A 25,722-nucleotide genomic window follows, 5' to 3' on the forward strand; every position below is an offset into this window, starting at 1 on the left:
ATGTAAGCGGTTACCCAACGCATAGCACTTCACATGTAGAATTCTGTTTGGTTTTGACTTTTACGTAAAAAGGGTATAGCAGTGCAAGTATGCATAACTGGGCTATTCGCCTTGCTTCTTGTTAAATTTGGTAGTCGTATATTCAACTGATGGTAAGTCTCGTGACGCCATCTATTATGGTACTTTTTGGAAGATCGTATTGTGTGAATGTGTCAGCTCATCAATTGAGTTACCACATCGACACAGTTGTAAACAATGCAGCCGAACCGAGCTATGCAAGTGTCAGCACATCAACTGAGTTACCATATCGACACTGAAGCACACTGAGCTATACATTGTCAGCACATAAACTGAGTTACTGAGTTACAAATTTTTTCAGAGGTGAGTCTGAGCATGCGGCACATTTCTAAGAGTCAGCACAGTAACTCAGCACAGTGCTGAGTTACCCACCTTTAGAAATATCGCTCATCACTAATCCAAACAAGTGAAATTTTTAAAAATAAAAATTTTGCCCAAATTATTTTGTGGCTTCTTTTATTCTATTAAATGGACTTGGAAAAAATGGTGAGAATTTTTGTAATATGTTATTGATGGTTTGTAATATTTTGGTTTTAAAGGCTCTCAAATCGTTAAGTGCTGAGTCTCCGACACCGCCAAAAATGTCCGTATGTGCAATGCTGGCATTTCTACTTATTACTATTAGTGCTGCTGCTGTGTTAGAATTTTGTTATACTAATCACAGCTTTAATCTTGAAGTTAATACGGAACGGCCAGTTACAAATAATTCTGAAACTTCAATAAAATTTTCAATGTATCCTCCTGTTAAAGCAGGGGAAAACCATCTGCAACACGTAGTGCGATTGTTAGAAGTATTAGGATATACACAAACTTCAATAAATGAACTTGACTGGAATCTACTTTGGGCTCATGAATATCCTTTTCAAAATATCTCAGAAATGATGCGACATCTTTTACCTCATCAAACTGTAAATCATATTCCCGGAATAGGTTTTCTTACGAGCAAAGTGGATCTTTCTACCGCGTCATTACCATTTATGCCTAAAGCCTTCCGTTTGCCACAAGAAAAAGAAGAATTTTTAAAATATACTTCTATCAATCCTGATACATTATTTGTGGAAAAGCACAATAAGCATAGATACATTAAAATTTGTTCTTCTAATTCTATAAATCTGAGTTCAAGTGAGACTTTTTTGCAAGAATTTATTGAAAATCCCTTTTTGGTCGATGGCCACAAATTCGACATTGGAGTGTATGCCGTGATAACATCCGTCGATCCCTTGTTATCATATATATATACTGGAGACGTGCTGTTCCGTTATTGTTCGGAAAAGTATTTCCCTTTCGATTCCAAAAATGTAAAGAAATATGTAGTAGGAAATGACTATGTACCAACTTGGGAAGTTCCTTCTCTAATAAAATACTTTGAAATATTTGGTGGGGGTATGAGAGCTTCTTTCGACGCGTATGTGCGTGATCAATCAATGGAACCGTCTGTCATTTGGACGCAAGTTGAAAACATAGTGCGAGAGACAATATTAGCTAAGAAAAATAATATTGTATTGGCTATGCGACCTTATAAAACTGGTAACTTCTTTGAGCTGCTTCGATTTGATTTAATTGTAGATGATGAACTGAAAGTTCATTTAATGGAGATTAATATGTCACCGAATTTATCATCAGCGCACTTCAAGCAAAATGCATTGTTATATGAGCAAGTTCTGTACAGCGTTTTCAACCTTGTTGGCGTTGGGTCTCCTCTACGGGCTAAACAAAGGTAATTATAGTCCTATTGTAATTGTGTTACTTCAATTAGAGTTTAAAGTACCTAATTTATTTATATATATTTATTTTTTTTTTTAGCCGTTTAGATGATGAAATTATAACGTCTGACAAAAATATTGCGGTAAACTTAAGTGACTGTGCGAAATATTCATGTCATAAATCTTGTTATAAATCGGAGTGCAAGATGTGTTTACCTTGTCTGAAAGGGTCAGAAATTCAAATTTTACGAAAGGCGCATTTTGAGCATTTGCATAAAGTAGACATGAAAAGGATATATCCGAAAGCAGTGGTACGTAAACCATTTAAATATATGAAGATTTAGCCTTTAACCTTTAAGAAAATCGCAGTTTGATTTGCATTTATTTGTTTCGTCTCCTTATTTGGCCCTGTAGCCGCCTAAGCGATTTTTGTGCCAACTGACTCCAATTGGAAATACCAAGTGAAGCCAAGCCCTTCTCCAACTGGCATTTCCATCGCAGGGGGGGGGGGGGGGGGGCTCCCTCTTCCTCTTCTACCACTAGCGGGTTCCGAGTTGAATACTTTTAGAGCTAGAGCGTCGGTGACCATTTAAACGACATTGCCAACCCAGCGGAGCCGCTGTAACTTAATTCGCTGCGATTGTTGTTGTTGTTATAGCGGCTGCAACAACCCCTCCCAGATCGGTTTGTCCCTCAATCGTTGTCGTCAAGCTCTACTCACGGTAGCCCCAGGAAGCGTGCAGCCTCGACGGGGTTTGTCCATAGGGACAGGGGCGTTAGCGAGGTGGGATTTAGAGGACATACGAAGAGATGCTGTGAGTTACGGGGCGACACTGCTGCAGTAAACAGAGCGCCGTTGGGCTATTCTGGTTGGGCGAAATCGTCTGCGGTACTCGCCGTCGCCAACGCGTACGGGCCCGTAAATACCAAGAGCCGCCTCATCGGATGTTGTTGTTGTTGTAGCGGCTACAACAACCCCGCCCAGATCGGTTGATATCTCAGTCGTTGTCGTCAAGTCCCACTAACGGCAGCCCTACGAAGCGTGCAGCCTATATCGGGTCGGTCCACAAGGACAAAGCCGTTTGGGTTGTCAGGTTGTCCGGGCATGCGAAGAGATGTTTCGAGTCAGGTTGGGTCTTTCCGCATGCCGGACACCCATCTGGCACATCCTCATTCAATCTACTTAGGTAGGAGTTTAACCTGCTGCAGTAGCCAGAGCGAAGTTAAGCTATTGTTGTTCGTGTTTCCCGAGGCAGATGAAGCTCCGTCTCGTCTATGTCCGGTGGTGGTGTGCCTAGAACGGCATTCACAGGTCTAGAGTCTACATAACACGAGACTGTGAATGCCGTTCAGGGCCAGTCAGTAAACTAACGGGTCCAGAGGTTGCTTGGCGAGGGCTCCTCTGCAAGCAGCTGTCTGTTTGGGTGGCCACTTCTGTGGCTCCCGATCAGGAACTCCTTGCAGAGCATTATGTTGTGCTCCTTTATGGGGAGCATTTGTGCCTCGTTGTGGAGGTGATGTTCGTGCGACATCAAGAGGCATCCTGTCGCTGTCCCGAGTGCGGTGTTCTGTACAGTCTGAAGCTTCGTCCACTGCGTCATACTAGTCCCCGGCGACCACACTGGCGCTGCGTAATTTATAACCGGCCGACCTATTGCCTTGTATGTTGCCAGCAACGTTTCTTTGTCTTTGCCCCAAGTACTGCCGGCTAGCGACTTGAGGACCTTGTTGCGGCTCTGTACTTTATTGACAATAGCGGTTGCGTGCGCAGAAAAGGAGAGCAGGCTGATGAATGTTACTCCGAAAATTTTGGGATTATTCACCGTCGGAATTGGTGTGTCATCGACGTGAATTCCCAGCAGTAGCCTGACCTGCTTCGTCCAGGTTGTGAACAGGGTCGCAGAGGATTTCGTAGGGGAGAGGGCTAGACACTATGCAGTGAAGAAGCGAGAAAGTTCGGAGAGATGCCCGTTTACTTTCGAACACAGGTCATCAATTCCATTCCCAGTCGCCATGATTGAGCAACCGTCGGCGTAAGAGACAATCGAGACTCCCTCTGGTGGTTGAGGGAGCTTTGAAATGTAAAAGTTAAACAGTAGCGGGGAAAGGACACGACCCTGTGGAAACCCCTGTTTTATTTTTCTAAGTTTACTCGATTTGTCTCTAAACATTACCGACGAGTGTCGACCACGCAGATAATTTGCCGACCACAGTTTGAGCCTCTGTGGGAGAGAGGAAGCCACTATATCTTCTAGTAGCGTGGAATGGCAGACGGTGTCAAACGCCTTTGACAATTCCAACGATACTAGAATCGTTCTCTCACAGGGACGGTTTCAGTTAAGGCCACGAGTTATCGGAGTGTTTATGGCGTTAAGTGCTGTTGTTGTATATGCTTCTGCGCCATAAGTAGCACTTGGCAGGAGGGATTCTGCGTTAGATTTCCATCCAGGATATCACCCTGACATAGGTGCGCTCCTCAGAGGTGACTTTAATGCGCACCACGATCTTTTGGCACTCAAGCCTGTTAAACGATTGTAGGGGACTGACTTGGCTGAGCAGATAGACAATTCGACATTCTGCACAATATCTGACGACGCACCCACCACGATTATGGGCAGCTGCTGAAGCTCGCCAGACATAACAATAGTCAGCGCTGGTCTGATAAACAGCATATCATGGCGACCTATGCTGACTTTGGCATCAGACCATCTGCCCATAGTCATCTCGATGGATAAACCAATCGACTTTGCTTCCGCGGAGCACCGAACATATATCAACTTTTCTAAAGCTGATTGGAAAGGCTTCGCGGAATTTACTGAAAACACCTTCACTGCTCTCCCCACACCAACCGACGTCCACCATGGTGATAGTACGTTCCGCAGGGCTGTCACCGCTGCTGCAGCTCGCTTCATACCGGCAGGATGTATTACGGACCCACGCCCAAATTTCCCTGCTGAAGCGGCTGTTCTAGCCAATGAGCGTGATAGCCTTCGTCAGGTCGATCCCGGAGATCCCCGTATCAGGGATCTTAACGCGGAGATTCGGCAACTAGTAAACGTACATAAGCGGAAGAAGTGGGAAGAGCATCTGAAGAATTGTAACTTCACCTCTGGTGTGAGTAAGCTTTGGTCAACCGTGAGGTCACTGCCCTACGAAGCACGACGACAGAGTCGAAATTTCTTTCGGCCACCATTCTTCGTGGGACCCGGAGCGATGCGCGAGCTATTTTAGCCGGCAGTTCATACTGCATCCTCCGGTGGACAAAGCCAAGCGTCAGTTGACCAGAAGGCTGTACAAACTCCCAACAACCTGTACCCCCCTTGCTTTCACTTGCGGTGAAGTTCAGGTGGCCACCGGGAACGCGAAAGCCTCCAAAGCCATAGGTCCCGACGGCATATGCATGCTGATGCTGAAAAATTTGGGTCCTGCGGGGGTAGCGTACCTAACGAAGGTCCTCAATTTGTCTATGGCCACTCTCATCATCCCAGACATCTGGAAGGTGGGGAGAGTGGTCCCACTGCTCAAACCGGGGAAACCTGCCAACATAGGAGATTCTTATCGGCCGATAACACTCCTTTCCCCGGTAGCGAAGACACTCGAGGCCTTGCTGCTCCCGTATTTCACAAACCACTCGACCCCAGCGAATCATCAGCATGGTTTCCGTAAAGTGCACAGTACAACAACAACACTTAACGCCATAAACACTCAGATAACTCGTGGCCTTAACCGAAACCGTCCCTGCGGGAGAACGATTCTAGTAGCGCTGGACTTGTCAAGGCGTTTGACACCGTCTGCCATTCAACGCTACTAGAAGATATAGAGGCTTCCTCTCTCCCATAGAGGCTCAAACGGTGGTCGGCAAATTATCTGAGTGGTCGATGTTAACAGACAAATCGAGTAAACTTAGAAAAATAAAACAGGGGGTTCCACAGGGTGGTGTCCTTTCCCCGCTACTGTTTAACTTTTACATTTCAAAGCTCCCTCAACCACCAGAGGGAGTCTCGATTGTCTCTTACGCCGACGGTTGCTCGATCATGGCGACTGGAAATGGAATTGATGGCCTGTGTTCGAAAGTAATCGGGTATCTCTCCGAACTTTCTCGCTTCTTCACTGCAAAGTGTCTAGCCCTCTCCCCTACGAAATCCTCTGCGACCCTGTTCACAACCTGGACGAAGGAGGTCAGGCTACCGCTGGGAATTCACGTCGATGACACACCAATTCCGACGGTGAATAATCCCAAAATACTCGGAGTAACATTCGTCAGCCTGCTCTCCTCTGCGCACGCAACCGCTATTCTCAATAAAGTACAGAGCCGCAACAAGGTCCTCAAGTCGCTAGCCGTCAGTACTTGGGGCAAAGACAAAGAAACGTTGCTGGCAACATACAAGGCAATAGGCCGGGCGGTTTTAAATTACGCAGCGCCCATGTGGTCGCCGGGGACTAGTAGGCCGCAGTGGACGAAGCTTCAGACTGTACAGAACACCGCATTCAGGACAGCGACAGGATGCCTCCTGATGTCGCCCGAACATCACCTCCACAACGAGGCACAAATTCTGCCCACAAAGGAGAACAACATAATGCTCTGCAAGCAGTTCCTGATCGGGAGCCACAGAAGTGGCCACCCAAACACACAGCTGCTTGCAGAGGAGCCCTCGCCTAGGCAGGTCAGGAGGCATCTATATGAACTGACGGACGAAGTCCAGAGGTTCAACAAGCAACCTCTGGACCCGTCAGCTTACTGACTGGCCCTGAACGGCATTCACAGGAAGTCAGTCTCGAGTTATGTAGACTCTAGACCTGTGAATGCCGTTCTAGGCACACCACCACCGGACATAGACGAGACGGAGCTTCATCTGCTTCGGGAGACACTTACAACAATAGCCCAACTTCGCTCTAGCTACTGCAGCAGGTTAAACTCCTACCTAAGTAGATTGAATGAGGATGTACCAGATGGGTGTCCGGCATGCTGAGAGACCCCACCTGATTCGAAACATCGCTTCGCATGCCCGGAAACCCGACAACCCTAACGGATTTGTCCTTGTGGACCGACCCGATAGAGGCTGGACGCTTCCTAGGGCTGCCGTTAGTGGAACTTGACGACAACGACTGAGATATCAACCGATCTGGGCGGGGTTCTTGAAGAAGTCACATGAAAGGGAGTCGCCCTTTCTGAAACCCCGTTTGGTGGCGAACGGCTCGGAGATGTATTTTCCAATTCTAACAGAGCTGGTGGTATTGCTCAACGTCATTTTACACGACCGTATCAATTTGGCGTTGGAGCCAGATTCAGAATAGCGGCGTATAGTCGACTCCTTTTAGTGCTGTCGAAAGCGGCTTTAAAGTCGACAAATAGGGGGCGAGGGTCGATCCTTTTCTCGCGGGTCTTTTCCAAGATTTGGCGTGTTGCGAATACATGGTCTATGCTAGATTTTCCAGGCCTAAAGCCGCACTGATAAGGCCCAGTGTTGTTGTTGTTGTTGTTGTAGCGGTTACCAGCAAGGCCCAGGAAGTGTGCGACTTCCACAGGGTCTGTCCATAAGGACAGGGGCGTCAGCTGGGTGGGGTTCTCAGGGCATTTGAAGATGTGCCAAGAGTCGTGTGGCGACTCTCTACATGCCGAGCATTGGTTGTGCACATCCTCATAAATTCCGCTCAGGTATGAGTTAAGCCTGCTGCAATAGCCGGAGCGAAGTTGGGCTATTCTGTCCCGTCCACGTCCGGTGGTTGTGTGCCCAGAATGGAATTCACAGGGCGGGAGTCTACATAACTCCAGACTGATTCGCTGTGAATGCCACTAAGGGCCTGTCGGTAGGCTGACGGGTCCAGAGGTTGTTTACTGAAACTCTGGACCTCGTCCGTCAGTTCGTAGAGATGCCTCCTGACGTGCCTTGGCGCAGGCTCTTCTGCAAGCAGCTGTTTGCTGGAATGGCCACGTCTGTGGCTCCCTACAAGGAACTGCTTGCAGAGCATTATGTTATGCTCCTTAACTGGGAGCCTGTGGCCCTCGCCGTGTAGGTGGTGTTGGGGCGTCATACGGAGGCATCCGGTCGCTGTTCTTAGAGCCGTGTTTTGGTAGGTCTGTAGCTTCATCCACAGCGTCCTGCTAGTCCCAGGCGACCACAAGGGCGCAGCATAGTTTAGAACCGGCCTTCCAATTGCCTCGTATGTTGCCAACAACGATTCTTTATCTTTGCCCTAAGTGCTGCCGGCCAGCGATTTGAGGACATTATTGCGGCTCTGTACATGATTGGCAATTGCGGTTGTATGCGCCGAGAAGGAGAGCAGACTGTCGAAGGTAGCTCCGAGAATTTTCGGGTTATTCACCGTCGGTATTGTTACGCCATCAACGTAAATACCCAGTTGCAGTCTGACCTCCTTCGTCCTGGTGGTGAATAGGGTTGCCGAGGATTTCCCAGGGGATAGGGCAAGGCTCCTGGCAGTAAAGAAGTTCGGCGAGATAACCGTTTACTTTCAAGCAGTAGTCATCAATTCCATTCCCAGACGCCATGATCGAACTGTCGGCATAAGAGACAATATTGACACCCTCTGGTGGTTGAGGAAGCTTAGAGATGTAATAATTAAACAGTAGTGGGGACAGCACACCACCCTGTGGTACCCGCTGTTTAATTTTACGCGGCTTGTTGGTTTTGTCTCTGAAAATTACTGACGAATGTCGACCACTCAGGTAATTCGCCGACCAACGTTTGAGCCTCTGTGGGAGAGAGGAAGCCTCTATATCTTCTAGTAGCGTTGAATGATTGATAGTGTCGAACGCCTTTTACAGGCCCAACGCTACTAGAATAGTTCTCTCACAGGGGCGGTTTCGGTTAAGGCCGCGAGGTATCTGAGTGTTTATTGCGTTAAGTGCTGTTGTTGTGCTATGCACTTTACGGAACGCATGCTGATGCTTCGCTGGGGTCAGGTGGTTCGTGAAATACGGGAGTAGCAAAGCCTCCAGTGTCTTCGCTACCGGGAAAAGAAGGGTTATCGAGCGATAAAACTCCTTTGTTGGCTGGTTTTCCGGGTTGGAGCAGTGGACCACTCTCCCCATCTTCCATGCCTGGAATGACGAGAGTGGCCATAGACAAGTTGACGACCTCCGTTAGGTACGCTACTCCCGCAGAACCCAAATTTTTCAGCAACAACATGCATATTCCGTCGGGTCCAGTGGCTTTGGAGGCTTTCGCCTTTCCGATGGTACCCTTACCTCACCGCTGGTGAAAACAAGAGGCGCACTGGGATTTGACATTTTGAGCAGCCTTCTGGTCACTCGACGTTTGGCTTTATCCACCGGAGGCTACAGAATAAACTGCCGGCTAAAATAACTCGTGCATCGCTCCGGGTCCGACGAAGCGTGGTTACCAAAGTCTATTTTGACTCTGTCGTCACGCGTCGTCGGGTTGGACAACGACCTCCCAGTTGACCAAAGCTTACTCACACCAGAGGCGAAGTTGCAGGTCTTCAAATGCTCTTCCCATTTCTTCCGCTTATGTACGTTCACAAGTTGCCGAATCTCCGAGTTCAGATGCTGATACGGTGATTTCCGGGATCGGTCTGACGAAGGTTGTCACGCTCATCGGCTAGAACAGCCGCTTCAGCAGGAGAGTTCGGACGTGTATCCTTAATACATCCTGCTGGGATGAAGCGAGCTGCAGCAGCAGTGACAACCCTGCGGAATTTACGTTCACCTATTTGGACGTCGGTTCGTATGGGTAGTGCAGTGAAGGCGCTTACAGTAACATCCGCGAAGCCTTTCCAGTCAGCTTTGGAAAAATTGACATAGGTCCGGTGATCCGCGGAAGCAAAGTCGGCAGGTTTATCAGTCGAGATGATTATGGGCAGATGGTCTGATGCCAGGGTCAGCATAGGTCGCCACGATACGCTGTTGAATCAGACCAGTTCGGACAATTGTTAGATCTGGAGAGCTGCAGCAGCTGCCCATAATCCTGGTGGGTGCGTCGTCGTTGATTGTGCATAATGTCGAATCGTCTATCTGCTTAGCCAGATATATTCCCCTACGACCATTTGACAGGCTTGAGTGCCAAAGATCGTGGTGCGCGTTAAAGTCGCCAACTATCATACGGTTTTCACCTCTGAGTAGCGCACCTATTTCAGGGCGATATCCTGCCGGGCAGCTGGTGACAGGGGGCATGTATACGTTAAATATTTCGAGCTCAACACCGCCTAACCGGATAGCAATACCCTGACATTCTAGGATGGTATCCCTGTGGTCGGTGTCTGCTTCAATAAGACGATACTGCACGGTGTGGTGCGTGATGAACGCTAAACCTTTACCATTGTCTCGCTCGCTATCTCGACGGTGTACCTTGTATCCGGCGCAATTCAACAAGGTTGAATTGCCGTGCAACTTCGTCTCTTGGACCGCAGCTATTAATATTCCATGCCTTCCAATAAAGACAGTTATCTCCTCGATCTCGCTCTGGAGTCCGTTACAGTTAAATTGTAGCCCCTTTGTGTGCCTTGGGAGACCGATTGTTATATGTGGTGTTAAGGAGTTGTGTTGCCTGCCGGCTCCCTGCTGTACGTGCTGCAAAAGGGAGTGCTGCCTTGTGGTGGTGGTTGGCGGCGTCGCGGGGGAGGTATGCGACTGGGCAGCACAGCAGGGGCCCACATAGTCACTCGTCCAATCACGCGTGTTGCGAAGCCATGAGCAGTGTTGCCACTGCCTTAGCCTTTAAAGTATCTATAAAAAATCGAAAACTGTATCCAAATGTATCCACCGAAAAGAGCGGAAATTTTTCCACAGTACATCTATATAAGAAAAACTCGGGCCCCTTAACAAACTTATTAACTCGTAGTCAGTATTATCCCATCCTTAGACACGGATTTGGGAAACAAAGGCCCGTAGTTATAGTCAAAGTTAAGTCGACTCTAAAGTTAATTGCAGCTTTTTGACATAATTTTCAATGGGATACCTGTAAAAAAAGCTGCAACTAACTTTAGTGTCGACTTAATTTTGACTATAACTAGGGGACTTTGTTTCCCAGATCTGTTTCTAAGATGGAAAAATACTGACTACAATGACGAGCGTGATAGCCTTCGTCAGGCCGATCCCGGAGATCCCCGTATCAGGGATCTCAACGCGGAGACTCGGCAACTAGTAAACGTACATAAGCGGAAGAAGTGGGAGGAGCATCTGAAGACCTGTAACTTCACCTCTGGTGTGGGTAACCCTTGGTCAACCGTGAGGTCAGTGTCCAATCCGACGAAGCACGATGGCAGTTCATACTGCATCCACCGGTGGACAAAGCCAAGCGTCGAGTTACCAGAAGGCTGCACAAACTGTCAACAACCTGTGCCCCCCTTGCTTTCACTTGCGGTGAAGTTCAGGTGGCCATCGGGAAGGAGAAAGCCTCCAAAGCCATGGGTCCCGACGGAATATGCCTGCTGATGCTGAAAAATTTGGGTCCTGCGGGGGTAGCGTACCTAACGGAGGTCCTCAATTTGTCTATGGCCACTCTCATCATCCCAGACATCTGGAAAGTATGGAGAGTGGCCCCCTGCTCAAAACGGGGAAACCTGCCAACATAGGAGATTCTTATAGTCCGATAGCACTCCTTTCCCCGGTAGCGAATACACTCGAGGCCTTGCTACTCCCGTATTTCACAAACCACTTGACCCCAGCGAAGCATCAGCATGGTTTCCGTAAAGTGCACAGTGCAACAACAGCACTTAACGCCATAAACACTCAGATAACTCGTGGCCTTAACCGAAACCGTCCCTGTGAGAGAACTATTCTAGTAGCGTTGGACTTATCAAAGGCGTTTGGCACCGTCTACCATTCCACGCTACTAGAAGATATAGAGGCTTCCTCTCTCCCACAGAGGCTCAAACGGTGGTCGGCAAATTATCTGAGTGGTCGACACTCGTCGGTAATGTTTAGAGACAAATCGAGTAAACTTAGAAAAATAAAACAGGGGGTTCCACAGGGTGGTGTCCTTTCCCCGCTACTGTTTAACTTTTACATTTCAAAGCTCCCTCAACCACCAGAGGGAGTCTCGATTGTCTCTTACGCCGACGATTGCTCGATCATGGTGACTGGGAATGGAATTGATGACCTGTGTTCGAAAGTAAACGGATAGCTCTCCGAACTTTCTCACTTCTTCACTACAAAGTGTCTAGCCCTCTCCCCTACGAAATCCTCTGCGACCCTGTTCACAACCTGGACGAAGGAGGTCAGGCTACCGCTGGGAATTCACGTCGATGACACACCAGTTCTTGGCAGTACTTGGGGCAAAGACAAAGAAACGTTGCTGGCAACATACCAGGCAATAGGCCGGCCGGTTTTAAATTACGCAGCGCCAGTGTGGTCGCCGGGGCTAGTAGGACGCAGTGGACGAAGCTACAGACTGTACAGAACACCGTACTCAGGACAGCAGGATGCCTCCTGATGTCGCCCGAACATCATCTCCACAACGAGGCACAAATGCTCCCCATAAAGGAGCACAACATAATGCTCTGCAAGCAGTTCCTGATCGGGAGCCACAGAAGTGGCCACCCAAACAGTCAGCTGCTTGCAGAGGAGCCCTCGCCTTGGCACGTCAGGAGCCATCTATATGAACTGACGGACGAAGTCCAGAGGTTCAACAAGCAACCTCTGGACCTCTAGACTGTAACCTGTGAATGCCGTTCTAGGCATACCGTCTCCGGACATAGACAAGACGGAGCTTCATCTGCCTCGGGAGACACGAACGACAATAGCCCAGCTCCGCTCTGGCTACTGCAGCAGGTTAAACTCCTACCTGAGTAGATTGAATGAGGATGTGCCAAATGAGTGTCCGGCATGCGGAGAGACCCCACATGACTCGAAACATCTCTTCGCATGCCCGGAAAAGCCGACAACCCTAACGGCTTTGTCCTTGTGGACCAACCCAATAGAAGCACACGCTTCCTAGGGCTGCCGTTAGTGGAACGTGACGACAATGACTGAGTAACCTACCGATCTGGTCGGGGTTGTTGTAGCCGCTACAACAACAACAACGAGCCAAAGTTTCCGCATGTTCGATGTTTATTACTACGATTAGATTCCCACACAATACATGCAAAAATGTTTCCTAGTATATCAAAATAATACTAATTGAAACTAATTTTGACCTGTTACATTTAGTTTGGTAAATTGTTATTTCCTGCTGTTATGGTTACAATGTTTTTCAATCAAACTGGTGGATTGGGAGCTATCTATGAAATTTAAAAATTTCCCAAAAACTTGTATTTTTCTGTAAATTCTGAGAACTTGTTTGAATTCTCGGTTAACGACATATAACTCAAAATTTACAAGTTATAAGTTATTTTTAGTACAGTCAAGTTATTGGTGAAAATTAGTCATCGGCATGGTTGTCAATTTCCTTTGAGTGCTAAGAGAAGGGTTGCTCGGGATGTAAAAGTAGATTTTTTCGCATTACAGCTAACTACTACAGGTCGCAAAACTTAAAATGTTGCAAACTCTGCATTATTATATGCACGTTTATGTAGCTAAAAAATTAATTTTCAAAGTGACAACAACAAAGGAAAATAATTTGCTTGAAGGATGGGCAGCCAACTGTTAAAAATGTTGTAATAACTCGTGCATATATAAAAAACATTTTCTTCAACTTTTGAATACTTATGGGAAAAGGTATCCAAATTTACACTGAGGAAAAAAACGAAGTATGTATCAAAACGGCAACACTGGTCATGAGCATGCCCTAAAGTGGCATCAGCCAAGGCAGGAGTTGCACTTGACTTATGTCACGTTACGGTATATTCTGGACTGACAAACCGAGCAGATTGTTGGAGGGAGTAGGAGTTGCCAGCGGCGGTGTGTGGGTGCTATTGTGTTTGTGTGTGGATCTATTGTTGTGTTGTGTTGGGGTGTGGGCGTGTTGGTTGTGTACTGCATGGGAGGGTGGTGGTTTGCCGTGGAGGCGGTCCGGTTCGCACAGCATGGGGCCACGAACGACGTGGTCCATTGCCGGTGCGTACGCAGGCCCGAGCAGTTGCGGAGGTGACTCCACCCGCCACTGGCATTGCGCCTGACCGAGGTGGAGTTTGTGTGCAGTCGTCTATGGCATACGCAGCAGGTGTAAATTTCTGGTCCTGGGTTGGACTCAAAGCCAGCCCTGAGCAGAAGGGCACGGAGCAGATGTAGCCCTAGAATAGAGCAACGTTTGACGGATTTCGCCGACCTAAACGGTGTTAAATCGCCGGAACAACAGCCCTTGGTCGGGTAAAACCCGAGTCATTCCGGTACGTAGAACCGGATGTCGTGGGAATGACATAAGGCCCAGTCACACTATACGCTCGATAAGACCTTGTAACCTTTGCTTAGAAGGCTGATCCCACGGTAGTTGGCGTGAATGGCGGGGTCGCCTTCCTTGTGGATTGGACAGAGCACACTTAAATTCCAGCCGTCGGGCATGGGTTCATCTGACCATATTCTGCATAAGAGTTTATGCATGCACCTTATGAACTCCTCGCCACCGTATTTGAATATCTCAGCTGGCAGGCTGTCAGCTCCCGCAGCTTGGTTGTTTTTAGCTGCTATTTGCTTTTGTACCTCTTCATAATCAGCCACAGGAGCGTCGACTCCGTCATCATCAACTGGGGGCTCGGGTTCTTCTCCACAACTTTCCGTGCTGCTACCATTCAGTAGGGTGGAAAAGTGTTCCCTCCATAATTAAAGTACGTGCTGAACATCGGTAACTAGGTCGCTATTGTTGCTCTTAAAGGAGTACGCCCGGTCCTAAAACCTTTCGTAAGTCGCCAACTCTGGTAAAATTTTCGGGCGTTCTTCCTGTCGGCCAGCATTTCAAGCTCTTCGCACTCATGTAATTCGGCCTCTCTCTTCTTAATGCGGCAAATACGTCTCGCTTCCCTCTTCAGATCCCTATAGCGGTCCTACATAGCGCGCGTTGCGCCCGATCGCAGCGTGGCCTTGTAGGTGGCATTTTTTTCTCCGCAGCTTCCTGACACTCCTCATCGTACCAGTTGTTCTTTCGGGCACGCTGAAATCCGACTACTTCTTCGGCGGCAGTACTTAATGAGCGGAAAATGTGGTTCCACTGCTGTTGTTGTTGTTGTAGCGGCTACAACAACCCCGCTCAGATCGGCTAATATCTCAGTCATTCTCGTCAAGCTCAACTACGGCAGCCCCAACGGTTCCACTGCTCGCATATGCCGGTTTGTTGAAGAGCAGGTGTGAGAGTCGAGTAGCGAATGCATTATGCCTGTTGTGATTGCAGCTCTTCGACTTTAAGCGTTCCTTGCGTTCGATGTTTGGCCCTGGAGTATACGTTCGTTAAAAACACTTGAAGCATGCCTTCCGTCTATCAAAACATGATGGATTTGGTTTCTCGTTTTTCGATTCGGAGACAGCCACGTAGCTTAATGAGTCTTTTTATGCTTAAACCTAGTACTGCATACTAACATGTTTCGGGCCCCGGCGAAGTCGATCAGCTTCAGTCCGTTGTCGGACGTCTCGTCGTGGAGGCTGAATTTTCCGACGGTGGTTCCAAAGATCCCTTCCTTGCCCATCCTGGCATTGAAGTCGCCAAGCAAGATTTTGATATCGTGGCGGGGACAGCACTTGTACGTGCGCTCCAAGCGCTCATAGAAGAGATCGGATACCTCATGCTTCTCTTCCGTCGGGGCATGGGCGAAGATGAGCGAGATGTTGAAGAATCTCGCTTTGATGCGGATTATACCTAGACGCTCGTCCACCGGGGTCAAGGACAGTACTCGGCGACGGAGTCTCTCTCCCACTTCTCATCCGACGATTTACCTTACTTCTTCACTGGAGGAGGTTTTTACGGGGCGGGTCCCAAACCCAGCGCACAACCCATTGCTGGGTCGGGGGTGCTTTCGCAACCAAATACACGTTTACATAGCGAACCGCTTGCTCCAAGCCAGACACCCGCTTGCAGCCGGACCTACTGGTGAAGAGACGCTGCAGACTTCAGTGAGCCCTTAAACCGACCGTGACCCAAGACTCCATTCGGATTGGTTACCGCATCTCGGACATGGGTGTCTCACGTTGCCCAGAGTACGCGAACGAGGACGCAAGAGTCGGTATTGAGTATAGCCGTGCAACTGTAACTGCATACTCAGCACAACGACTTATACCCTATTGCATTATTTGTTTACCTTTTCTTATTCACAGTGCTAATGAATTCATACTTACAGTGGGATTAACTTAAAAGCTTTAACCCAAATTATTTAAATTTTATTCTGGTTTTTATGACATAAATTTTCGTTTTTAATATATTCATTAACTATCATAGAAAATTTTTTATTTCGATTACCAGACTTAATGGTAGCCTACTCTATAAGGTTAATATCCTATAGTATCTACAGTCAGCCAATAAAGTTTGGGTACAGCTAATTTTTTGCAATATGGGCCAATATTTTTTAAATATTTTATTTTTCGCTAATTGTGTATAAAAATATGGTTAATTCTATAACAAAAACCTCTATCATCAGAGTTCTAAACCTTGTGCAAATTAAGGAAAATTCTGCAATTAAATTTGGGTATAATAAAGTGCAACTTTGAGGTAGCTAGGACTTACTATTGACTTCTGGCAATTTTTTTTGTTGCAAGTGTCGCTCATTTTCCCCATATAAAATAATTTTCGAAAATTTTTTATATGGAACAAATGAGCGACACCTTCAACAAAAAAATTTGCCAAAAAGCAATGAATGGTAAATCCCAACTTTTTCAGACCTGCAATAAAATTGAAAGGGTTAAAAACTGCATATTTTGCTTTTTTCTAAAGATTGTAAATAAAAAGTGCAATATTTGAATCAAAATTTGCAGAATTTTCTTTAATTTTCCACAAGGTTTGGAATTCTGATTTTTGGGGTTTCTGTTGTGGAATTAACCATTTTTTTATAAAAAATTAGCGAAAAATAAAATATTTAATAAACAGTTGCCCGTATTGCAAAAAACTCTACCTAAAATTTATTAATTGACTTAGTTTTGTAACCCATTAAATTTTAGTATAATAAAGTGCATGTTTGAAGTCGCTAAAATTTACCGTTGATTGTTTAGATTTTTTTGTCGAGGGTTTTACGAGTTTTCTTCCATGTAACGCATGAACAAAACTTACTTTTATATTGAAGAAAATACGCAACACCCTCCGCAAAAAAATCTAAAAAACCAACGGTATTTTTTAGCGACTTGAAACTTGCACTTTATTGTACTAAAATTGATTGAGCTACAAAACTGTGTACCCGAAAATGCCCTTAAGAATCTGATCAAAAAGTTCAAAATTTTGATGAAAATATTTTTTTAAGTTTGATTATTTTTTTTTGAAATTAATACAAGCTTTGAAAGTTTTATTTATGTGGTATCTGATATAGGTCGACCCATATTTTAAATTAAAATTATTAACAATAGATAAATAAAGATAAGTTGCCAACAGCATCTTTTTGAATCTTGATTCTATTATTTTGACCGTAACTGTAAGTACGCCTAAATCAGAGAAACGCACAACACTCTGATGTACGCATATGCACGACGACATTGATCGTCCTCGCCCTCATCATACTCATACCATCCCTACGGTGACCATCCGTCCTGTATTATATGGGACAGTCCTCTTCTTTTCGTCAATTGTCCTGGCAATTTATTTATTTCATAAGGGACGCCAAAAGTTCTGTATTTCTTTTAATGTCCCATATTAGTCCCGTATTCCGTGCTTTGGCGCCTTAATAGCTCTTAAAAGTGACATGCCTATGAAACAGTTTTTATACCCGAGCGCACTTGTGCATAAGGGTATTATAACTTTGTTCACATAACGGTTGTTTGTAACAGGCAAAACGAATCGAGATAGATATAGACAAATGTATACATAAATGATCAGAATGAAAAAAGAAATCGGTTAAGCGGTGACTGTCTGTCCGTCCGTCCGTCCGTCCGTCCGTCTGTGCACACGATAACTCGAGTAAAAATTGAGATATCTTAACGAAACTTGGTACGTGCACTTCTTTCGGGCGTAGGACGGATGGTATTGAAAATGGGCAAAATAGGACAATAATCACGCCTACCTCCCATATAACGGTAATTTTCAGAAATACGAAAACTGCGATATTTTAGTAACTACTGAAGATAATTCACTCAAAATTTATATTTACAATGAGTTTTAGACGAAAAATAAGAATATTAAAAAATTTTGGCAAATAGGCGTAGCCACGCCTACTTATGGTTACATGTGTATATCTTGGTAACCGCTGCACCAATTTCTTCCAAACTTGGCACAGTTGTTGGCCCTGGTACAGCATACCAAATGGCCGAAAATTTTTAAAATCGGACAATAACCACGCCCACATCCCATATAACGGTAATTTCGAGAAATACGAAATCCTCGATAAATCAGTAAATATTAAAGCTAATTTATTCAAAATCGATGCTTGCAGCAATTCTTTACCAAGAAATACGTTTATGATAAAATTTTGGAAAATGGGCGTGGCACCGCCCACTTATGATCACATATATTTATCTCGGTAACCGTTCTACCAATTTGTAACTCGGTACGGTTATTGTGCTTGCCACAAAACATTGAAAATTATTGAAATCGGACTAAAATTAAGCCTACTTTTCATATAACGGTAAATTACAGAAATGCTTGAAATTTCGATAACTCAAAATTTAAGGGCGCTAATTTACTCAATTAATCGCCCTCAAATAATACTCACAATAATCTCTTAAAATAAGATTATTTTGGAATTTTAGAAAATGGGCGTGGTAGCGCCCACTTATAGCTGTATAACTTTATCCTATCAAGTATAACTGAACATACTTAGGGAGTTCACAAGTCGTGCTATTTGTCATATTTGCTCTTTTGTACTATTTTTTTAGAACAGTTGTAAAATGAAACTTGTGAGCATCCCATACTTTTTCGTGTGCTATTGTACAATATTTTAACAATTATATTTGACAAAATCAAAATTATTAAAACAGCTTTAGAAAGTTTCTAATGCCCAGAAGAAGCGAGAAAAGCAAATTAATGGCTGCGATTTGCGAGAAGTACGCGCAGGACGCAACGATGGAAGGAAGTGAGTCGTCAAATAAGTCATTTATGAGTTTTTTAAATTTATTTGGTGCATTTTTGTTAGGCGATGAAGATGAGGAGGAAGAGATCGATGAAACTTTTAGGTTTAATATGCTTGTGTTGTTGGCAAATCGCCGAAGTGTCCATCTAGGAGTTCCGAAATCAAACAATTGGGATCTGAATGTGTTACAACCTCAAATAGGCGGTTTTCTAAAAGAAAATCAATTAGGGACTTCTCTTCCGACACTGTCCACACATGGTTTGGTTTTCCCCGGACACGCTTAGTTTTGCACTGAATTAAAAAAGATCTTTAATAAGTTAAATATGTTATAAATTAAAGATAACTTACTCCATTGCCATGAGATGACTCCATTTTTATACCCGAGCGCACTTGTGCACAAGGGTATTATAACTTTGTTCACATAACGGTTGTTTGTAACAGGCAAAACGAATCGAGATAGATATAGACAAATATACATAAATGATCAGGATGAAAAGAGAAATCGATTAAGCGGTGACTGTCTGTCCGTCCGTCCGTCCGTCCGTCAGCCTGTCCGTCCGTCTGTGTACACGATAACTCGAGTAAAAATTAAGATATCTTAACGAAACTTGGTACGTGTACTTCTTTCGGGCGTAGGACGGATGGTATTGAAAATGGGCAAAATCGGACAATAACCACGCCTACCTCCCATATAACGGTAATTTTCAGAAATACGAAAACTGCGATATTTTAGTAACTACTGAAGATTATTCACTCAAAATTGATATTTGCAATAACTTTTAGACGAAAAATAAGAATATTATAAATTTTTGAAAAATGGGCGTAGCCACGCCCACTTAGTGTTACATGTGTATATCTTGGCAACCGCTGCACCGATTTCTTCCAAACTTGGCACAGTTATTGGCCTTGGTACAGGATACCAAATGGCCGAAAATTTTAAAAATCGGACAATAACCACGCCCATATCCCATATAACGGTAATTTGGAGAAATACGTAATCTTCGATAAATCCGTAAATATTGAAGCTAATTTATTCAAAATTGATGCTGGCAACAATTCTTTATCAGGAAATACGCTTATCATAAAATTTTGGAAAATGGGCGTGGCACCGCCCACTTATGATAACATATATGTATCTCGGTAACCGTTCTACCAATTTGTACCAAACTCGGTATGGTTATTGTGCTTGCCACATAAAAGCAAAACGTTCAAAATTATTGAAATCGGACTAAAATTACGGCTTTTCATATAACGGTAAATTTTAGAAATGCTCGAAACGTCAATATTTCGAAATTTAAGAACGCTAATTTATTCAAAATTGATACACCCCGGCTTACCATGTAGCGGTAGCTTTCGGAAAGGTGAAAAGGCATATATGTAATACTTGCGCCGGGTATTTAATGTTCGGCCCCGCCCGAACTTATACTTTCTTACTTGTTATTTTTAAATCTGGACACTTGTGATTCGAACATCATATCGTCGGTCCCTACGAAGAGTAGCACACTTCACTATTCGCGTGGAAGACTAGCACATTTCATTATTCGCGTCAAAAAGTAGCACATTTCAGATTTTTGCGTGGAAGACTAGCACATTTTAGATTTTTGCGTGGAAGAGAAGCACACTTAAGATTATTGCGTCGAAGACTGTAGTGATACACATTACTTGTTAAACACTTGTTCTTAAAATACTTTGAATTATGAAAATATCTTGTTACATTTATTTATGTACGATCAATTTTGAGTTGAAAATTTTTATATTCATTTATTCAGTTTTCAATATTCAATAAAATAAAACCTGGAAAATTTGTTAAACTTAAAAAAACGAAAATTAAATATTTTTTAATATACCTAAAATTGTCGATCCTGCCAGGAGCAATTTTTAACAAAGATAAAATTTAGAAACGTGAAAATCGCTTTCGAGGACATTTGTCGAAATTGAATTCGACAACGGCTACAATAACAAAAGCAACCACAAATTATTACAACTCTTACGAACGCGATACGGCGCGTCCAACAACATTTTTGAAAACAATAACGACGACGAATAGACGCGGCGATTTTATTGTATTGCATTAAGATTGCAAAGAATTTTTGCATTGCATCTAGTTAGCGAATACAAATGAAAACGTCGCTTGTGAACGCGTCCGATTTCGACTACTCCAGTCGCCCCGTGTACGAGGGCGAATAACGGCGCACACTTCAGCAATACGAGCAGTCTCAGCTGCAAAGCAGCATCAGGAGCGATTGCAAGCAGAGCAAGACGACGGGCAACAGCTCCATCAGCAGCAACAGCAACAGCAAGAAGAACAGGAACGAGAACGAGAGCAGCAACAACGCAAACATCAATCGCCATTTGTGCAGCAACATCATTATCAACAACAATATTTGCGTCAGCATCGTTACCACGACGACAATCAGTCACAACAGAGGCAACAAAAGCAACATAAGCAGACATCACGACAACAACGCCAACAGGAAAGTTCTGCCGTTGTCACATCGACAATTGTCTATTATCATCCATCCTCATCGCGTTTAAAGCACTCGCCAAGTAGTTTTGCTGACGCTGAACAACAACAACAAGTACAAAATATCAACAAATGTCACAGAAACAGCAGTCGCAATTATAGTCGGCCGTATAGAAGCAGCAACAGCCACCAACATCTGTAACCTTAACAACAACCACAAAACATCCAGTCTTTAAACCGTCACCAATCAAAACATCTAAATAGATAAGTTTATGTTAGCGTAGTTTAGTTGTGTTAAATTTTACACTTAGACAATTTTATTTTATTTTTTTTAAATACAAAGAACAGTTTATTTTTTTTGTAAACCTTCTTCCAATATGTTGCGTTCTCCTCAAGAAAAAGGTGCTGGGGATAGACTTGGTAGGTCTCTGATTGATATTGAAGATCCCTGTGAGGTGTCACAAGATAATATACGTAATCCGTATGACAGGTCTGAAATTTGTGCTACTTCGGTAAAATTACCACAATTTTGGTCTAACTGTCCTGAAGCATGGTTCGTACATGCCGAGATGCAATTTGCTACAAAGGGAATTAGTAGGGATTCGACCAAGTACGAGTTCGTTATAACTGCCTTGCCTCAAGAAGTTATTGCGAATGTACTTGATGTTATACAAAATCCACCTCAGACTGAGACTTATGAAAATTTAAAAAAAGTTCTCATTGACCGACATTCTTTAAGCGAGCAGAGAAGACTTGATAAAATTTTGTCAGATACTGAGATAGGGGATCGCAGACCTTCCGAGTATTATAGGACCCTTGGTCAGTTAGCGGGTAGCACTATAGACCCGATTTTCTTAAAAAATATTTGGTTGAGGAAACTACCTAAAAGTTTGTATGTTGCATTAACCAGCGCTAATTTAAATAATATTAATGATCTCTTGCAACTCGCAGATAAAATTTGGGAAATTACCAGTGGTAGTGAAATTTGTGCTGTTAAAAGTAAAGTACTTACTTCTTCAAATAATTTTGATGACTTAGGGAAAATTGTGGAAGATTTAGCGAAGGTTACGACGAAAATGTGTGAAAGTTTTAATCGTTTGCAGTTGGACATTAATGAGATTAAAACGCAAATATATGATAGACCATCACGATCAAGAAGGAGGTATTTTAGTAATAATAAAAATTCCCAGTCACGTAGTAAGTCTCAATCTAAAAATTGGGTCTGTCGGTACCATTTCCGTTTTGGTAGTAAAGCACGTAAGTGTGAAGAACCGTGTGCCTTTAAAAGAAATAATTCTGACTCGACAAACTAGGACATGCTGTTGTTGCAGCGACTAACAATGGCAATTTGAAATTTTCAACACGTCGCTTATTTGTGTTAGACAAAGAAAGTAAGCTTAAATTTTTAATAGACAGTGGTGCCGAAATTTCAGTTCTTCCTTCCTCCAAATTCAAAATACACAAACGATCTTCCGACATTATTTTAACTGCTGCAAATGGTAGTATGATTTCGACCTATGGAAAGAAATTATTAAATGTTAATTTGGGACTTCGTCGGGAATTTCCGTTTGTATTTCTTATTGCTGACATTTCTAAACCCATCATAGGGGCAGATTTTTTAGGGAAGTATGGACTCTTAATAGATATAAAAAATAAGAGGTTAATAGATCCCTTAACTAACTTGTCTGTCGACGCAATATCTGCGTTTTGTAATATCTCTTTGCCAAAAATATTTTCGGTTGAAAACCAATATACAAAGCTTATAAAGAATTTTCATTCATTAATTTCTGAACCTGATTATAACAAAAAAGTTGAGCATTCGACAGTTCATCATATCATAACAAATGGAGTATTACCATTCTGTAGCCCGAGACGCTTAGATCCAATCAAATACAAAATAGCAAAGGCTGAATTCGATTTTTTACTGAAATCCGGGATATGTCGTCCATCTAAATCCCACGGAGCATCGCCACTGCACCTGGTACCTAAAAAAGACGCAACTGACTGGCGTCCTTGTGGCGACTACCGAAGAGTTAACTTGATCACGATACCCGACCGATATCCGTTACCACACATTCACGATTTACATATTGAATTTCAAAATAAGAAAATATTTTCAAAAATAGATTTAGTTAGGGCGTACCACCAGATACCAGTTGCAGAGGAAGATATCCATAAGACCGCTATAACCACACCATTTGGAATGTTCGAATTCGTCAGGATGCCTTTTGGCTTACGAAATTCAGCACAAACATTTCAAAGATTCATAAATGAGGTGTTACACGATTTAGATTTTACTTTTGTTTATCTGGACGATATATTGATAGCTAGCAAAGACGAAGCAGAACATTTAAAGCATTTAAATATGCTATTCCAGCGTTTACATAAGTACGGTTTGAATATTAAGCCATCTAAATGCATTTTCGGAGCAGAAAAGATCAGTTTCCTAGGGTATAACATATCATCCGAGGGTATACAACCATCAGAGGAAAAAGTCCGATCTATTCTTGATTTCGGTCAACCAATAACTATCAAACAAATGCTGAAGTTTGTAGGAATGGTGAACTTCTATCATAGGTATATACCAAAACTTGCCGCAATGCTTGACCCAATATATAGTATGATAACAAAAGCATCGAAGAGCAAAGATAAAGTGCTCCAATGGACTGATGAATCAGTATATGCATTTAAGCAAGTTAAAGAGAGTTTTGCTAGGAAAACACTGTTAACGCATTTCAACAGTAATGCAATTCTGTCTATTGCTGTAGATGCATCGAGTAGAGCTATTGGGGGTGTTCTACAACAGGAAGTTAAACATTCTAAGGAACCGCTTGCATTCTTTTCAAAGAAACTAAGCCCGTCTGAATGTAAATATAGTACTTTTGATAGAGAATTACTTGCTGTTTATTTAACTATTAAGCATTTCAGGCATTGGTTAGAAGGTAGATCTTTTGCAGTATATACAGATCACAAGCCGCATACATTTGCTATGAACTCAAAAGCTGAGAGAAGCCCAAGGCAAACCAGACAGCTAGAATTCATATCTCAATTTACTAGTGATATTAAATACATAAAAGGAGATTTAAATTGTGTTGCAGACGCATTATCGAGGATTCCTGAAGTTACAGCATTAGAAGCTACTGACCTGAACTTACGAAGATTATTTGATGAACAAAACAAAGATGAAGAAATTAAATTATTAGTATATGATCAAAATTGTAGACATAGACTAGAGTTAATAGCAATACCATCTTTAAATATTCAAATTTGGTGTGAAACGTCACTTAGTTCAACAAGGCCATATGTCCCGCAAATGTTACGAAAATTAGTTTTTGAGAAATTACATAATATAGCTCATGTAGGTGTTAAAGCAACACGTCGGTTGATCACAAGTAGATATTTTTGGCCAGGGATGAACAAAACTATAAATCAGTGGACAAAAGAATGTGTTAACTGTCAAAAATGTAAAACTTATAGACATACAAAATCTCAAGTTTCGAAAATACCAATTCCAAAAGGACGTTTTGAGCACATACATGTGGATATCGTTGGACCTCTTCCCTTATCACACGATTTTAAATTTATTTTAACTATTATCGATAGAAATTCCCGTTGGCCAGAAGCATATCCACTTCGAAATATTTCGGCGGAAAATGTTGCAGAAACTTTCTTCCGCGAATTTGTTTCACGTTTTGGAGTTCCACTGACAATTACAACAGATCAGGGCACACAGTTCACTTCTCAGATTTTTACTGAACTAACAAAGCTTTTAGGAAGTCATAAGATTACAACCACTGCCTACCATCCGCAAGCTAACGGAATGGTCGAACGTTTTCACAGGCAACTAAAGGCATCAATTATGGCTAGTGGAAACGCAAGCAGATGGTATGAGGAGTTACCTATAGTATTGTTGGGTTTGCGATCATCCTACAAAGAAGACATTCACGCTACAGCAGCGGAGATGTTATACGGCGAAAATTTAAGGCTTCCTTCGCAAATGGTAGTTCGGTCTGAAACAAAATTTGATTCATCTGATGTACTGAATAAATTAAAGCAAAATCTCAAAAATTATGAATCGAAAGTATGTCATCATAAAGATTCACTTGTTTATATTCCAAAAGATTTATATAATTGCAAATTTGTTTTAGTAAGAATTGATAGGAAAAGAACTGGTTTACAGGAACCATATGAAGGACCGTTCGAGGTTATAGAAAAGACACCGAAGTGGTTCAAAATTAATTATCACAACAAATTAGTAAATATTTCTATAGACAGAGTTAAGCCTGCATTTCTAGATGGAAGTAAACTTAGTTCATCCAGCAAGACGAAGCGAGTTACTTTTAATTTGTTAGATATGAAAGTTTTTGGAAGAGGGGAGTAGTGTAGTGATACACATTACTTGTTAAACACTTGTTCTTAAAATACTTT

The 25,722-nt window shown here is 43.3% G+C and overlaps 2 protein-coding genes across 3 annotated transcripts in view; both read left to right on the top strand.

The window, feature by feature from the left end:
* The first annotated feature begins 461 nt into the window (after positions 1-461).
* LOC118749942 (probable tubulin polyglutamylase ttll-15) overlaps positions 462-25,722 on the top strand; it is a 57,828-nt gene continuing 32,567 nt past the window's right edge. The window contains exons 1-4 of one of the 2 annotated variants that reach the window (XM_036484707.1): positions 462-564; positions 618-1,795; positions 1,882-2,092; positions 2,196-2,269. In XM_036484707.1, coding sequence (XP_036340600.1) covers positions 547-564; positions 618-1,795; positions 1,882-2,092; positions 2,196-2,246 — 1,458 coding nt within the window. In that variant the 5' untranslated portion in view covers positions 462-546 and the 3' untranslated portion in view covers positions 2,247-2,269. Of the gene's footprint in view, positions 565-617; positions 1,796-1,881; positions 2,093-2,195; positions 2,270-25,722 lie in introns of those variants that run through there. The other variant, XM_036484701.1, reaches the window with a different exon arrangement.
* On the top strand, positions 20,626-23,274 carry LOC118749954. The gene is made up of 2 exons (XM_036484712.1): positions 20,626-21,969; positions 22,003-23,274. Exons 1-2 carry the CDS (start codon positions 21,672-21,674, stop codon positions 22,605-22,607), a joined length of 903 nt encoding a protein of 300 aa, XP_036340605.1. The 5' UTR covers positions 20,626-21,671; the 3' UTR covers positions 22,608-23,274.

The sequence above is a fragment of the Rhagoletis pomonella genome, unplaced genomic scaffold (assembly GCF_013731165.1).
Source record: "Rhagoletis pomonella isolate Grant_MI unplaced genomic scaffold, Rhpom_1.0 Rhpom_scaffold_00001, whole genome shotgun sequence".
NCBI lineage: Eukaryota > Metazoa > Arthropoda > Insecta > Diptera > Tephritidae > Rhagoletis > Rhagoletis pomonella.

What these genes read in the sequence shown, in the direction of transcription:
- LOC118749954 (XM_036484712.1), top strand. Translation starts at nt 21,672, where the DNA reads ATGTTGCGTTCTCCTCAAGAAAAAGGTGCTGGGGATAGACTTGGTAGG. An exon ending in TGTACTTGATGTTATACAAA is followed by an intron (nt 21,970 to 22,002) that starts ATCCACCTCAGA and finishes ATGAAAATTTAA; the next exon opens with AAAAAGTTCTCATTGACCGA.